This window comes from Nicotiana attenuata, unplaced genomic scaffold (assembly GCF_001879085.1).
Source record: "Nicotiana attenuata strain UT unplaced genomic scaffold, NIATTr2, whole genome shotgun sequence".
Taxonomy (NCBI): Eukaryota; Viridiplantae; Streptophyta; class Magnoliopsida; order Solanales; family Solanaceae; genus Nicotiana; species Nicotiana attenuata.
In genome coordinates, this window is record NW_017671916.1 from 139366 (window position 1) to 155536 (window position 16171).

The window sequence follows — 16171 nt, forward strand, 5'->3', positions numbered from 1 at the left end:
ATTTGTGAAGAAGAAGGATGGTTCTATGCGCATGTGTATTGATTACCGCCAGTTGAACAAGGTTACAGTGAAGAACCGTTATCATTTGCCTCGTATTGATGATCTGTTTGACTAGCTTCAGGGCGCACGGGTGTTTTCTAAGATTGATTTGTGCTCAGGTTACCATCAGTTGAAGATTCGGGAGCCAGATATCCCGAAGACTGCCTTCAGGACTCGGTATAGTCATTACGAGTTCCTTGTTATGTCTTTTGGGCTGACCAATGCCCCGCAGCCTTCATGCATCTGATGCACAGTGTATTCCGGCCATATCTTGACTCTTTTGTCATTGTCTTTATTGATGATATTCTGGTATATTCCCGGAGTCGGGAAGATCACGAGCAGCTCCTGAGGACAGTGCTTCAGACTCTGAGGGAAAAGAGATTATATACAAAGTTTTCAAAATGTGAGTTTTGGTTGGATTCCGTGGCATTCTTGGGTCACGTAGTAACGAGTGAGGGCATTCGGGTGGATCCGTAGAAGGTAGAGGCAGTGCAGAGTTGGCCCAGACCATCTTCAGCTATAGAGATTCACAGTTTCCTTGGCTTGGCGGGCTACTACCGCCGTTTTTTGGAGGGGTTTTCATCAATTGCAGCCCCTATGACTAGATTGACCCAGAAGGGTGCCCCATTTCAGTGGACAGAGGAGTGTGAGGTGAGCTTTCAGAAGCTCAAGACAGCCCTGACTACAGCCCCAGTTTTGATATTGCCTACCGGTTCGGGGTCTTATACTGTCTATTATGATGCCTCGAGAGTTGGCCTTGGAGCGGTATTGATGCAGGACGGTAGGGTGATTGCCTACACGTCCAGACAGTTGAAGATACACGAGAAGAATTATCCTGTCCATGATCTTGAGTTAGCTGCCATTGTTCATGCCTTGAAGATTTGGCGTCATTACTTGTACGGTGTGCCATGTGAGATATATGCTGATCACCGGAGTTTGCAGCATCTGTTCAAGCAGAAGGACCTTAATTTGCGTCAGAGGAGATGGTTAGAGCTCCTAAAGGATTATGACATCACTATCTTGTATCACCCGGGCAAGGCCAATGTGGTGGCCGATGCTTTGAGCCGTCGGGCAGAGAGTTTGGGGAGTTTGGCTTATTTACCAGCAGCAGAGAGACCAATGGCGATGGATGTTCAGGCCCTAGCCAGCCAGTTTGTGAGATTGGATCTTTCGGAGCCCAGCCGGGTTCTAGCTTGTGTGGTCTCTCGGTCTTCCTTGTTTGATCATATCAGGGAGCGGCAGTATGATGACCCTCCTTTGCTTATCCTCAAGGACAAGGTGTTACATGGCGATGCTCGAGATGTGACCATTGGTGATGACGGAGTATTGAGGATGCAGGGTCGAGTTTGTGTACCCAATGTCGATGGGCTTAGGGAATTGATTCTAGAGGAGGCCCACAGTTCGCGGTATTCCATTCATCCGGGTGCCGCGAAGATGTATCAGTATTTGAGGCAGCACTACTGGTGGAGGCGGATGAAGAAGGATATAGTTGGGTTTGTAGCTCGGTGCCTTAATTGTCAGCAGGTGAAGTATGAGCACCAGAGACCAGGTGGATTGCTTCAGCAGATAGAGATTCCGGAGTAGAAGTGGGAGCGGATCACCATGGACTTCGTATCTGGACTCCCACGGACTTTGAAGAAGTTTGATGCCATTTGGGTTATTGTGGATCAGCTGACCAAGTCCGCGCATTTCATCCCTGTGTGTACTACCTATTCCTCGGAGCGGTTGGCGGAGATTTATATCCGGGAGATTGTCCGTCTGCATGGTATTCCAGTTTCCATTATTTCAGACAGAGGTACCCAGTTCACATCGCGGTTCTGGAGAGCCGTACAGCAGGAGTTGGGTACTCGGGTGGAGTTGAGCACAGCATTTCACCCTCAGACGGACGGACAGTCTGAGTGCACTATTCAGATTCTTGAGGATATGCTCCGTGCGTGCGTGATTGAGTTTGGAGGTTCTTGGGATCGGTTCTTGCCATTAGCGAAGTTTGCCTACAACAACAGCTATCAGTCCAGCATTCAGATGGCACCGTACGATGCCTTATATGGTAGGCGATGTAGATCTCCGGTGGGTTGGTTCGAGCCGGGTGAGGCCAGATTACTGGTACAGATTTGGTTTAGGATGCTTTGGAGAGAGTCAAGGTGATTCAGGATAGACTCCGTACAGCCCAGTCCAAAGAGAAGAGTTACGCAGATCGGAAGGTTCGTGATGTTTCCTACATGGTTGGAGAGCGGGTTCTGCTTCGGGTCTCGCCTATGAAAGGCGTTATGAGATTTGGGAAGAAAGGAAAGCTAAGTCCGAGGTTTATTGGCCCTTTTGAGATATTGAGGTGTGTAGGGGAGGTCGCTTACGAGCTTGCCTTACCTCCCAGCTTGGCAGGAGTTCACCCGGTGTTTCATGTTTCTATGCTCCGGAGGTATCACGGTGATCCGTCGCACGTGTTGGATTTCAGCTCAGTCTAGTTGGAGAAGGATCTATCTTATGTTGAGGAGCCAGTGGCAATATTGGACTGGCAGGTAAGGAAGCTGAGGTCAAAGAACATTGCGTCAGTGAAGGTTCAGTGGCGGGGTTAGCCGGTCGAGGAGGCGACCTGGGAGACCGAGCAGGATATGCGCAGCCAGTACCCTCATCTTTTCACTACTTCAGGTATATCTTGGTGCTCGTACGAGGACGAACGAATGTTTAAGTGTGGGAGGATGTAACGACCCGGCCGGTCGTTTTTGGAATTTACGCCCCGATCCCCTATTTAATGCTTTCCCCAAGTTTATCTCTGCTATTTTGATTTGCCGGGATGTTCGGTTTTGAGTTTCGGAGAGTTTTGGGACACTTAGTCCCTAAATGAGAGCTTAAGTGTTGGAAAATGGTCCATAGTCAGAACAGTGTGAAAACGGCCTCGGAGCGGAAATCTGATGGTTCTGTTAGCTTCATTAGGTGATTTCGGGGTTGGGAGCGTGTTCGGAATGTGTTTTGGAGATTCGTAGCTAATTTAGGCTTGAATTGCCGAAAGTTGGAATTTTGAAGTTTCCGGTCCGATAGTGAGATTTTGATCCGAGGGTCAGAATGGAATTCCGGAAGTTGCGGTAGCTCCGTCATGTCATTTGGGATGTGTGTGCAAAATTTCAGGTCATTCGGACGTGATTTGGCTAGGTTTTTGATCGAAAGCGTATTTTGAGAGAAATTGAAGTTCTTAGGCTTAAATCCTTGATTAATTCGAGTTTCCAACGTTGTTTTAGGTGGTTTAAGGATTGGTACAAGTTTGAATCATGTTATGGGATATGTCCGTAGGTTTGGTTGAGGTCCCGGGGGCCTCAGGTGTGTTTCGGATACTCAACGGGGCATTTTGGAGTTGTGGAAAATTGCAGAAAAACCATCAGCTGATGCAGGCCCCTTTTCTTCTTCGCGATCGCGTCCTCCTCCACGCGTTCGCGTAGAGTAATTTTGGAGGAGGGCCAGTTTCTTCTACGCGTTTGCGTTCACCCACCCGCGTTCGTGAAGCTTAATCATTTTCCTCATTCGCGTTCGCAGCCAGCCCTCGCGTTCGCGTAGTTCTATTTGGCTCTGAGGGATATGCTTATTTTTATTCATCGCGTTCGCATCCCCGTGTCGCGTTCGCGTGGCTTTGCCAGCCCAGGCCTTCGCGTTCGCGTACCATTCCACGCGTTCGCGAAGGGCAATTTTACAGCCTTCATTTTTCCTTCTAAGCAAACGCGTGACTCCCCCCGCATTCGCGATGCATTAAATGTCTGGGCAGATATAAACATTTCCAAACGAGGGTTTAGCCATTTTTACCAAAACTCAAGCTTGGGAGCTCGGAGTTGAGAGAGATTTCGAGGGATTTTCAGGGCCAACGATTGGGTAATGATTCTAAACTCTTTTTTGCTTATAACCCACTAATCTAATTACGAATTCCTCTTCTAATTTCGGATTTTTGAATGGAAAATGGGTAAAACTTCATAGACCGAATTATTGAGTTTTGAGTGGGTGTTTGACCTCTGATTTGAGAGATTTTTATATGGTTAGACTCGTGAGAGTATGAGGGTTCTGAAAATGTTACTTTCATCCGATTCTGAGATGTTGGCCTGAGGGGCGTTTTGGTCATTTTACCTAATTTCGTGTCTTAGCTTTGAATTAAATAGTAGAATCAGTTGCTTGAGATGTTATTTACGATATGTAATTGAATTGAATAGATTTGGGCCATTTGGAGTCGGATACTCGTGGCAAACGTGTGGTTTCGAGTTGATTTTGGAGCCGGTTTGAGGTAAGTGGCTTGTCTAACCTTGTGTGGAGGACTTTTCCCCTTAGGATTGATTTTGTGGTAATTGAAATGCCTCGTGCGTGAGGTGACGAGCGCGCACTTGTGCTAATTGTTGGAAATCCGGTTTTTTCTTAAAAATAGCCTTGAATTGTGTTCCCCCTTTCCTTGCTTACACTGTTTGGATATTTCAACCTGGTGTAGCTAGAAAAGCATGTCTACTTGACTAAATTGTTTTATTTGTCTTAACTGCCTTAATTGTACTATGTGAACCATGCTAGGTTAGGATTACCTGCTTCACTTTGATATGAAATTGATTGGGTTGAATTTTGTTGCTGCTGTATATTTACTTTGGGACTACGGGACGGTATCCCGGGAGCTCCCCTGTATGTTTACTTTGGGACTACGGAATTGCATTCCGGGAGATCTCCCTGCACTTTATGAGTTGGACTACGGAACTGCACCTGGGAGATCCACTGGACGTGATATTTATATTTCGGGACTACAGGACGGTATCCTGGGAGATCCCCGGTTGTTATCTCGGTGTTGAGTTATGTTCTTTTACTGTGTTTTTGTTTGTCTTTGTAATAGTTGGTTTTGTCATTTATATCATGTGTTATTTAATTACACTGTCATTTTACACTGTTAACCTGTATCTTATTTAACCTCAGTAGTGCCCTGACCTTCCTCGTCACTACCCAACCGAAGTTAGGCTTGGCACTTACTGAGTACCGCTGTGGTGTACTCATGCCCTTTCTGCGCATATTTTTCATGTGCAGATCCAGGTACCTCCACCCAGGCGTATCACCCTCGAGGCGGAGAGATCTAGCAGAGACTTCGAGGTACATCTGCCGCGTCCGCAGACCAAGGAGTCTCTATCTTATTCTAGCTTTAGCAGTTAGCCTTCCTTTCTTACTGTTGTTTTAGACATTCTGGAGTTAGAGCAGTGTACTATAATCTGTTAGCTTGTGTTCCCGTGAGTTTTCGGGTTTTGGGATGATATTGTAGACTTCCGCGTTATTGAGTTGTATATGCCAAGCGGCATCTATAACCATTTTCTTCTAGCGGTTCAGTGTTTGAATTATTATTTTCCGCAAGTTATTTTACTTTTCCGCATTTTTAGGCTTACCTAGTCGTAGAGACTAGGCGCCATCACGACATGTTCACGGTGGGTGAACTAGGGTCGTGACAGCGACCTTGGGGTTATTTCCACCATTTTTATCTCGACTTTGGAGCTTTTTGGGCGATTTGAAGGAGGGGTTTCAAGGGAACTCCATTGAGGTAAGTAATTTGGGCTTAAAACTCGTTCCTATGTCATTATTTCTTGGATTAGAGCTAGAAATTTAGGGAAAAACCAGTAGTAATTGTGGGATTTAGGGCTTGGGATTAAGAGACTTTGAAATGAGAATTTGAGGGGCCATTTGGGCTCCGATTTTGGTGTTCTTGGTATGTATGAACTCGTGAGAGTATGAGGATTTCAAAAATGTAAATTTTACCCGATTTCGATATGTGTGCCTAAGGGGCATTTTGGTTATTTTACCTAATTTCGCGTATTAGCTTAGAATTTAATTATAGAATCAGTTACTTGAAGTGTTATTTACATTATGAAACTTAATTGAATAGATTTGGGCTATTTGGAGTCGGATACTCGTGGAAAAGGCGTGGTTTCGGGTTGACTTGCACTTGTTCGAAGTAAGTGGCTTGTCTAACCTTGTGTGGGGGACCTTTCCCCTTAGGATTGAGATTGTGGTAATTGAAATGCCTCGTACGTGAGGTGACGAGCACGTACTTGTGCTAATTGTTGGAAATCCGGTTTTTCATTAAAAATAGCCTTGAACTGTGTTTCTTCCTTTCTTACTTACACTGTTTGGAAATTAAACCTGATGTAGCCTAGAGAAGCATGTCTACTTGACTAAATTGCTCTATTTGCCTTAACTGCCTTAATTGTATTACGTGAACCATGCTAAGTTAGGATTACCTGCTTCACTTTGATATGAAATTTGATTGGATTGAATTCTTGCTGTTGCTGCGTATTTACTTTGGGACTACAGAACGGTATTCCGGGAGATCCCCCTGCACTTTTACTTTGGGACTACGGGACGGTATCCCGGGAGCTCCCATGTATTTTACTTTGGGACTACGGAATTGCATTCCGGGAGATCCCCCTGCACATTTATGAGTTGGACTACGGGACTGCACCCGGGAGATCCACTGGATATGATATTTACATTTGGGGACTACAGAACGGTATCCTGGGAGATCCCCGGTTGTTATCTTGGAGCTGAGCTGTGTTCTCTTACTGCATTTTTTTACTTGCCTCTGTGATAGTTGTTGCTGTCCTTTATATCTTTTGTTATTTATTTACACTGTTAAACCTTATATCTTATTTAACCTCAGTAGGGCCCCGACCTTCCTCGTCACTACCCAACCGAGGTTAGGCTTGACACTTACTGAGTACCGCTGTGGTGTACTCATGCCCTTCCTGCGCATGTTTTTCATGTGCAAATCCAGGTACCTCTACTCAGGCTTACCATTCTGGAGGCGAGGCGATTCTACGGGACTTCGAGGTATATTTGCCGCGTCCGCAGACCGAGGAGTCTCTTTCTATTCTTGCATTTAGTGTTTAGCCCTTCTGTACTTTATGTTCTTGATTAGACATTCCAGAGATTAGAGCTATGTAGTGTTTTTCTCAGCTTGTGGATCCGTGAGTTTCCGGATTTTGGGTTGGTGTATCAGACTTTGGAAAGTTGTGTGTATATGCCAAGTAGCATTTAAATACTATTTCTTTCAGTTATTTGGCTTTTGATTATTTATTCTGCAAGATTTGTGGTTTTTCCGCATTGTTAAGCTTACCTAGTCGTAGAGACTAGGTGCCGTCACGATAGTTCACGGAGGGCGAACTGGGGTCGTGACACCTGTCCACTTTAATAATTATTTTGGTTGTTTTTACGCATATTAAAAAATCTATCTTTTAGTATTAATTAACAATAAAAGTTACCTTATTAACCTTAATTTGTTTATTGAAAATATAATAGATACTCCAAGACTCTTCACTCAAAGGACAATTTTGGAAAAAGAAAGTTAAGTACTTCTTGATATATAAAAAATTCAAATATTGTGGGCCATAAAAAAATTAAAAGATCAATTAAACTGGACCGTAAATCGTCATTTTTTATCAATCCTCTAAGAAGATGGTATAATTCTAATTAAAAATTATTAAACTTAAATTTCTCATTTTATTCTTAGTGCTGCATTTTACAAGTTTTGACATATTAAATTTTACAAGTTTCAAATGTTTTATAATCACACAAATATTACTCCTAACATATTTAAATGACAATTTTCTTTCAAACCAGTATCTTATCAAATCAGGCCGTATAAACTGAATTGAATTGGACAGTAGTATGATCCATGTAAGATATAATGCAAAATTTTCCAATAGTGGTTATCACATAAAAATAGGAGAAGAAAATAGAAACAACACAAAACCCAAAACCCCCTTATTGCTTCTTCTGCTCCCTCTCCGTCCCGTTCCGAATGTTCAGTAAGCCGACAAAAATCACACCTAACAAGATATACATACTCCATCCAATACATTATTTTCACCATTAATTAAATCCATATATATGGTGTCTGTCAGTTGCATTTTCATTTTATTAGAAAATTGAATCAGCTTTCACATTACAAAAGTTTCTGAACCGTTACCGTACAGCACCCCACCATAATTTTCTATCCCCAGAAATCACTCCACCATTCACATTTTCTACTCTCAGTGACAGATTTTAAGGAGTTTCTGTGGATTTGCCACAATTTATAGCTTCAAAAATATCAGTACAGATTTAACTTATATATACAAAAAATTTATGAATCATGGATCGAGCACTGGCTACTACTGTACTTGCTTTGAGCTCATAGGGTTTGGGTTTTACACTTAAATTATGTGAAACCCTAGCTTGAAAAAGGTTAAATTTGATTGCAAATGGGGAACTGCTGTAGATCTCCGGCAGCTGTAGCTAGAGAAGATGTAAAGTCATCTAACTACTCCGGCAACGATCACGGCCGGAAAGAGAAGTCCGGCAACAAGCAGAAACAGAAGCAGATCACTGTGTTAACTGATATAAAGAAGGAGAATATCGAGGAGAGGTATATAATTGATAGAGAATTAGGCAGGGGTGAATTTGGAGTGACTTACCTTTGCATCGATCGTAGCAATAGGGACGAATTGGCTTGCAAGTCGATTTCGAAGCGGAAGCTGAGGACGGCTGTGGATGTCGAGGATGTAAGGCGAGAAGTGGCGATTATGAAGCATTTGCCTAGGGATTCGAGTATTGTGAGGTTAAAGGAGGCGTGTGAGGATGAGAATGCAGTGCATTTGGTTATGGAGTTGTGTGAGGGTGGGGAGCTGTTTGATAGGATCGTGGCTCGGGGGCATTACACGGAGCGAGCCGCTGCTGCTGTCACGCGAACGATTGTGGAGGTTGTGCAGCTCTGCCATAAGCATGGGGTGATCCACAGAGACTTGAAGCCTGAGAACTTTTTGTATGCTAATAAAAAGGAGAATTCACCTTTGAAAGCTATTGATTTTGGATTATCGATTTTCTACAAGCCTGGTAAGCAGGAAGCTTTTAATTGGAGCGCAGTTAGGAAAATGTGTTGTTTGAATTGTTATACCTGTTGTTTGGTAATTGAGTGAAGTTTTTGCTCAGGATTTTTTATGTTATGTCAATTAATCAGACCTAGAAAGTGGTGATTTTTTAATCTAATGTGTGGTGAGAAGAAGAACTCTTAGGGTTCAATTCCTTCTTGATGCTTTTTATGAGATGTTGCTTTTTCAAAGTGAGGATAGAAGAGGTAATACATTACTTTGAGTGATGGGTTGGTTTAATGAAAATAAAAAAGGAATGTTGGTTAGTTTGACTAAAATGTTATTGCAGTAGCACGCTCGCGACTAGCAATTTTGGCTGCATTAGTTAGAAGCTGTGTTGTATGATGTTCATCGTTTGGTGTGTTCTCAGTTTTTGATGACTTTTGTGCTAACTAAAAGGCTCATGGTTAATTGAATAGGTGAAATTAAGAAACTGAAATCATAGCAGACAATTGATACAATTTTGCATGGAAATGGTAATAAGGTTGTCTATCAAGTATTGAGTGCTACATGCTAAAGTGCAGATGAGTTCAGCTGTTAGTGCCCCGCAATTGTGTCCTTTTTTCTTGTAAGCGTTGAAACGCGTGACCATTTCATCTAAAATCTTAAACTGTTAAAGATTGCACACTTTGATTACTTAATTATGTCTTTAACTTACCTCCTCACATGCAGGCCTGATTGTTTTTCATGAGTCAAGCACGTGAAAATTCTTTTTGCTAATGAATGGTGGTTAGACATCACAACTTTAATTACTTAATTATGTCTTCAACAGTAAGCACAGATAGTTCTATGTAACTTGGTTGACCATTGGTAACATATTGACATCAACAATGAACCGAGCCTAGTGTAACAATCCACGATAAACTTGTACTAAAAGTCTATGATGAACCTGTATTAATTTAATGTCTTTTGATAAGTTGATGCTGTGAACAAAAACTTTCTCCCTTTTTTTTGTCCTCTAGTGTTGAACTAGCTAACCAGCAAACAGCTTAGCAGCGGAAAATGCTAAAGTGATGTTTGTCTGATGGAAATCTATGGTTGAATGGAGATATAGTGTGCTATGACGGGAATTGGATTAGTTATGAAAGGGGATACTTGTAACAAACAAATGAAAGCCTAATGGTTGGCCTAACTGTTTATCATGAAGTTAGAGGGTTGTGCTTCTTTCAATTGTAATGAGGCTCTTTTGAGGCCTAAGATTGATTGTATTATGTTGGACGAACTGGGCTTGCTGTGATATGATGCATTGGGCTTGCCTTTGACATTTCAAATTTATGCATTGGAATTTGGAGCTTACTGTGATTTCTCTTATTCAGTTTGTGTTGATAGGATTGTGCTAGTTGCAAAATGTTTAGAAAATACTTTCATAGCAAGTTTCTTGGTCTCCAACTTGTGAGAAGTGCTTGATATAGGCTACATTGAAGAATTGCATATCAGCTAAGTTTCAATGCAGAATGCTTTTTCATTGATTGCCTGCTTGATGCTAAAGGCCATGTAAAAGAATGAGACTCATGCCAACTTGTACCTGTCTGGTCCCTTCTATCAACTTGTAGTTCCTCTGGCTATTTATTGTTAATACCATCATATATGATGACGGTTGAAGCTTATTCTGCCTAGTGCCTCCAAAAGTTATTATAAAAGCCTAAACTACTATTCCCTCCGTCCCAATTTATGTGGCACTCCTTTCTTTTTAGTTTGTCCCAAAAAGAATGTCATCTTAAAATATTTAGAACAATTTAACTTAAAAGTTTCCATTGTACCCTTGATGAGATGATTTATAGCCACACAAATATCTAAGGCTTGTTTTAGACCACAAGTTTCAAAAGTTTTCATTTTTTATTAAACTCCGTGCCAAGTGAAATGGTGCCACATAAATTGGGACGGAGAGAGTATATATTTAACCAAAAGTCAAAACGTTGTAGAAATACTGTTTGTCTTTGTGCAGGATTGGGAAACTCTTGTCTGCTTGCATCTTACTGCTAGAAGCTCTTAATGATACGAAGAAGTTATTGATGTCTATGGCTTACTTTAATGTATGTTTGCATCACTGATTTAAGAAATGATCAGGTTGAGAGTGCACTTTATAGATGCACCTTCATTTGAATTATGGCATACTTCTGATGCTTGGTTATTCTGAAGCAGCCTTATCCAATGTATTGAACTACAGTTTTATGTGATGGGGCGAAAATTTGTAAAATTTAAGAATAGAAAGATATCATTGTTCTCTATCCTGTATTTCTGTTCTCTGATTTTGGATAGTGAATGGCCTATTAAACAGCATTGCGCAATTGGTGATGACTTGATTTACCATATCGTGAGACCTATGCTTGAATGTTTGCTGATTGCATGAGTTGCCATATTGTGTTCCCTATGCATTATAGACAACATGGAATACATGCAACTATTGATAAGATATGGACCTTGAGCCTAAACCAACTCCAAAAGTTAGCTTATGAGCTGAGGATTGCCAAAGACCATATATGAAGACCCCCATCCATAGCCGATGTGGGACTTATGACACCCCCGGCCCAATACCGGACATCTGGAGCATGGGAAATATAGCATGGGGACCCAACATCGCGTAAATCAAGAATTGGGATGGGTATGGCTCTAATACGGTTATAAGAAATTGACTTTAGACCTAAGTCAACCCAAAAAGTTAGCTCATGAGGTGAGAACTACCCTAGACCATATAAGGAGATCAAATACTCTTTTTATTGCTGATGTGGGACTGCTGACAACTATTGATGGCCAAATTAATGTAGGAACCATCTCTTGGTTTTGGGGGGCGGGTGTAGAAGTATGTGAAAGCTCAAGAGTTTTTTTATTTTGGGCTTTGCGTGCAAGACTTCAGTTTGCAAACAGTAACATAGTAGTTCTTTCTCGTCACTTGAATAGTATCTTTTTTTGGTTATCTTTATAACATCCTCTTTTTTTCCTATTTATGCTTAATATTGGGGAAGCAAGAGTCTAGACTACTAGCTAAATTCTAGGATAAAGTTTTTCACATTTTCTCTCCCAAATACAGAAGGCCGTGACTTTGTAATAGAAATCTTTCCAATTACTTCTGAAGCGTTGTTCAGGCCTTTAAGATTTGTTCAAGGAATTTAGTGTCTTTTTGCGTGAAACATCCTTTGACATATTCTCTTAATTTCCTCCTATAGCTAAGCTAACTTTTATGTGGAGTGGACACTTACGTTGATTCTCTTTCTCTGTTATCAAAATGACTTTTGTGGTTGCACCAATTGTTTGGTCCTATAGTCGAGTTGTTTTTCTACCAAATCTATGACTAGTGTAAGCATTTCTCATCTGTTAATTTGGGTAAGTTGTTTTTTTTATAGCACTTAAATCATGTTTAATCTTGAAAGTTCTTTGGTTCTAGGTGAGAAGTTTTCTGAAATAGTAGGAAGTCCTTATTATATGGCTCCAGAAGTGCTCAAGCGGAACTATGGACCAGAAATAGATATATGGAGTGCAGGAGTCATTTTATATATTTTGTTATGTGGGGTTCCTCCATTTTGGGCCGGTAAATGCACTTCCAATATTTGATTATTCCTTCCCCTTTTCTTCTCAAAAAAGTAATCCTTCCCCTTTTCCAATTCATCTGTATACTCTCACTTGCTTTCTCTCATTTGATTAAAGGGACTCTTCTGTTGCAGAATCTGAACAAGGAGTTGCCCAGGCCATCTTACGCGGGGCAATAGATTTCAAGCGTGAGCCCTGGCCAAGTGTTTCAGACAGTGCTAAGAATCTTGTACGGCAGATGCTGGAGCCAGATCCAAAGCTACGACTGACTGCAAAAGAAGTACTTGGTAAGTTGGGCTTACATGTTGTTTATTGTGCTCTATGATCTTTGAGAAAACCTTGCCTCACCACAGGACACAGATTTTTAAGAAGCATAATGAGGGAACATCTTTGGATTGTTCAGGCAAACATTCGCGGACTTTACGTATTACCTGGGTCAAAGAGATGACTTGCTAACATTTTGAGTTTGTACTAATAAGCCAGTTGGGAGGGTTCAGTAAGTGAGGTTGAGATCTCAGCAACCGTTGAACTCGGACAATGGCAGAAACAGGCTAATTACCATGTGATGAATGTCCTATTCCTTTTTTACATTGGTTTGACTATCTAAATTTGATATCTAAACTAATATGTGGTACTTATAAAAAAGCATATCTAAACTATTATGTGGTTCACCCAGATTTTTTAAGAGGTGCTCTTGGTACCTTCTGCTCTTTGCTTGTACGCCATTATGTTTTGCCTCAATGAGGCTTAAATGTTGGAGAAAATTAAGGAGATGTACTTTAAACCTCAAACCTCCTGTGCAACTTCGGACAAAGAATGATGGGGAAGGAAAAAGAGGGGGAGGGGAAACTAGTGAACTTTCAGAAAACTTGTAACAAGGGGGTAGCTAAAACTGAGTAAGATCCTTAATCACAGAGAAATATAAACGTAAAGAAATAAATAGAATGTCATAGTTGTCTTGCAAACTACTTTAATTGGGACTTCCTGAGTTGTTTGTTTTGGTGAACTTTTGACTTTCTTAGTTCTATCTTATTCAACAACTAAAAAAGAAATTTTTTTTATGGCTGCTGAGTTTTTCAATAAAGACACTGCTGAATTTGATGAATTTGGAAAATTAACAAATAACCTCCATTTTGAAGCTTGAATGTGGTTTTCTTGTATTTTGTGTAATGAACGTTTTCCCTTGCAGAACATCATTGGCTTCTAAATGCTAAGAAGGCTCCAAATGTTCCTCTTGGGGATATGGTCAAGTCGAGACTTAAGCAGTTCGCACTGATGAATAGGTTTAAGAGAAAAGCTCTCAGGGTTAGTTTATTACTCGTATGATTTTTCGAACTATACTAACATTCGTGCTCTTAGAAACACTAAAAGGTGCGCTGTCAAATGCAGGTGATTGCTGATTTCTTGTCTAGTGAAGAAGTTGAAGACCTCAAAGAAATGTTTAGCAAGATAGATACTGATAATGATGGTATTGTTTCTATTGAAGAACTGAAAGCTGGACTTCACAAGGTCAATTCACAGCTGGCTGAATCTGAAGTGAAGATGCTTATTGAAGCTGTGAGTACACCTGCCCGTTCCTTTTTGAAAAAACATTTGTCTCAGTATCCCATTTTGCCCTAGGTCAATGAATACACGAGCTTGCTTATTGTATCTGCGATCTTTATCATCTCACATATTGTTATAAAACCTCCTCCATAATGTGTATGTTGCCTGTTAGACTTCTATCTATTTGACCAACCTTGTTATAGGATAGATTTATCCTGCTGAGAAATTTATATATCTGTCGTCTCTCATAGACAATTAGCAGAGTACAACATGAGAAGTTTGGAACTAGAGGAGGAGGGAGAGAGACTTCATTTATCAGTAAAAAAGGGAAAAAGAAGGAATGGTTAGGAGAGGAGGGATGAAGAAAGAAAAACAAGTGGAAAAGAATCACACAATCTTCCTTTTGATTTTGGATTTCTTGGGGAAGTTTTACCGTCTTCTTTTCTATAGTTAGGGAGTTCATCTCTAAAAGGAATATGAGTTGACTTATCTCTAGAGTAATGGATGACTACCTCTTTCTCTTTTTTACCCCCGATAAGGACAATGGATGACTACCTCTGTTTTGTCTGTGACCATTTCTTGAATTCTGTCTGTTTGATGTATGATACTGTGATTTGATCCCTAAGCTCGTTTAAATGTTCCTCTTCTGCGCTGAGGTTTTATATTTATTAACTGGTATGGATTATTATGCTGTCCACTTATAATTTGTTGCTGGCAATATCATTAAAATGCAGCTAATGATCAGTATACTTGATATAAAAGCAAGCAAAAGCTCTCTCCTTTTTCCCCTAATAGAACATGTGAAAAGGAACAAAATTCGATAAAAATCAAGTAACAATGCCACAAATATTAATAAGGCAGGTATGTTCCTAACAGATTGATACTAACGGGAAAGGGACTCTGGACTATGGGGAATTTATTGCTATTTCACTCCATCTTCAAAGGATGGCAAATGATGAACATCTGCACAGAGCTTTCTCCTTCTTCGACAAGGATAAAAATGGTTATATCGAACCAGACGAGCTTCGGGATGCATTGATGGAGGACGGATCAGAGGACAGTACCAATGTTGCTAATGACATATTCCAGGAAGTTGATACGGACAAGGTAAACAGACGAGCATACAAATCCTCTACAACTAAAGATGAATATAGAGTAGGATGATTTCTTATATATTCTCTTTTCATATTTGCAGGATGGCCGCATCAGCTATGATGAATTTGCAGCGATGATGAAGACTGGGACAGATTGGAGAAAGGCTTCTCGACATTACTCAAGAGGGAGATTTAATAGCCTGAGTGTGAAGCTAATGAAGGATGGTTCACTTAACTTGGGGAATGAGTAAAGTTTAGAGAGGCCACTCTTTCATTCATCAAAATGAAGTACTGTATCCGATGTGCATTGTTATCGTACTCAGTATCTTGTTATTGTTTGTGGGGTTCGGTTTAGATTGTTTTGTGAGTAAACCAATTAGTTTATAGCTGTTGGGGGAGGCCAATCAAAAATACATATTGTATGATTCTTTCCTCTACTCTTGACAACTTATCTTGTCCACCAAATCAAAAACTTGGAAACTTAGTAGACCATAGTTTTTCTATCTCTCTCTGTCTACTGAGTACGATTTATATGAGCTTTCCTTTTTCTTCTTTGATTTGTCTCATTAGAGAGTTCAATTTAATGGATTTAACCAGAGGTTTATTTCACGTAAACACGTTCTTAAGGAAAAAAAAATCATGACGAATGAGTACTTCGGCCTAATATAATTTTGACAATAAATATCATTTTTATTGTTACTTCTTCGAAAGTCAGATGCAATTATCTTTTCGTGTTGATATTTCTGTCTAACGACAAATTCTAATATTTTATATTTCTCTTCATTGATGAACTTGCATATAAAGCGATTGGAATTAGCCATATTTGTCGTGAAGCAGTGATGAGATAAGTGTAAATCTAATCATCTTGACGTTGTTCACAGCCAAATTAGCCGATATTGGATAAACACCGATACTCAACTTTATCTTGTGGAAGGAAGGCACATGCTTTTTATTGCACAAATCGTTATCAAGTTGTCCTCGTCGCGTTCCTTCTTTTTTTTCTTCTTATTTTAATCATAGCATTCTGTTTTTCCCCCTTTTTCCTTGACAAATTCATTTTTTTTTACTGCT

General features: G+C 40.5%; 1 protein-coding gene across 1 annotated transcript; it reads left to right on the top strand.

Annotated features, from left to right (window-relative positions):
* Window positions 1-7732: 7732 nt before the first annotated feature.
* Window positions 7733-15652, top strand: LOC109210872 (calcium-dependent protein kinase 13-like). The gene is made up of 7 exons (XM_019374348.1): window positions 7733-8901; window positions 12319-12462; window positions 12596-12748; window positions 13651-13766; window positions 13851-14018; window positions 14883-15113; window positions 15202-15652. Exons 1-7 carry the CDS (start codon window positions 8271-8273, stop codon window positions 15349-15351), a joined length of 1593 nt encoding a protein of 530 aa, XP_019229893.1. The 5' UTR covers window positions 7733-8270; the 3' UTR covers window positions 15352-15652.
* Window positions 15653-16171: the final 519 nt, after the last annotated feature.

What these genes read in the sequence shown, in the direction of transcription:
- LOC109210872 (XM_019374348.1), top strand. Translation starts at nt 8,271, where the DNA reads ATGGGGAACTGCTGTAGATCTCCGGCAGCTGTAGCTAGAGAAGATGTA. An exon ending in ATCGATTTTCTACAAGCCTG is followed by an intron (nt 8,902 to 12,318) that starts GTAAGCAGGAAG and finishes CTTTGGTTCTAG; the next exon opens with GTGAGAAGTTTTCTGAAATA. An exon ending in TTAAGAGAAAAGCTCTCAGG is followed by an intron (nt 13,767 to 13,850) that starts GTTAGTTTATTA and finishes TGTCAAATGCAG; the next exon opens with GTGATTGCTGATTTCTTGTC.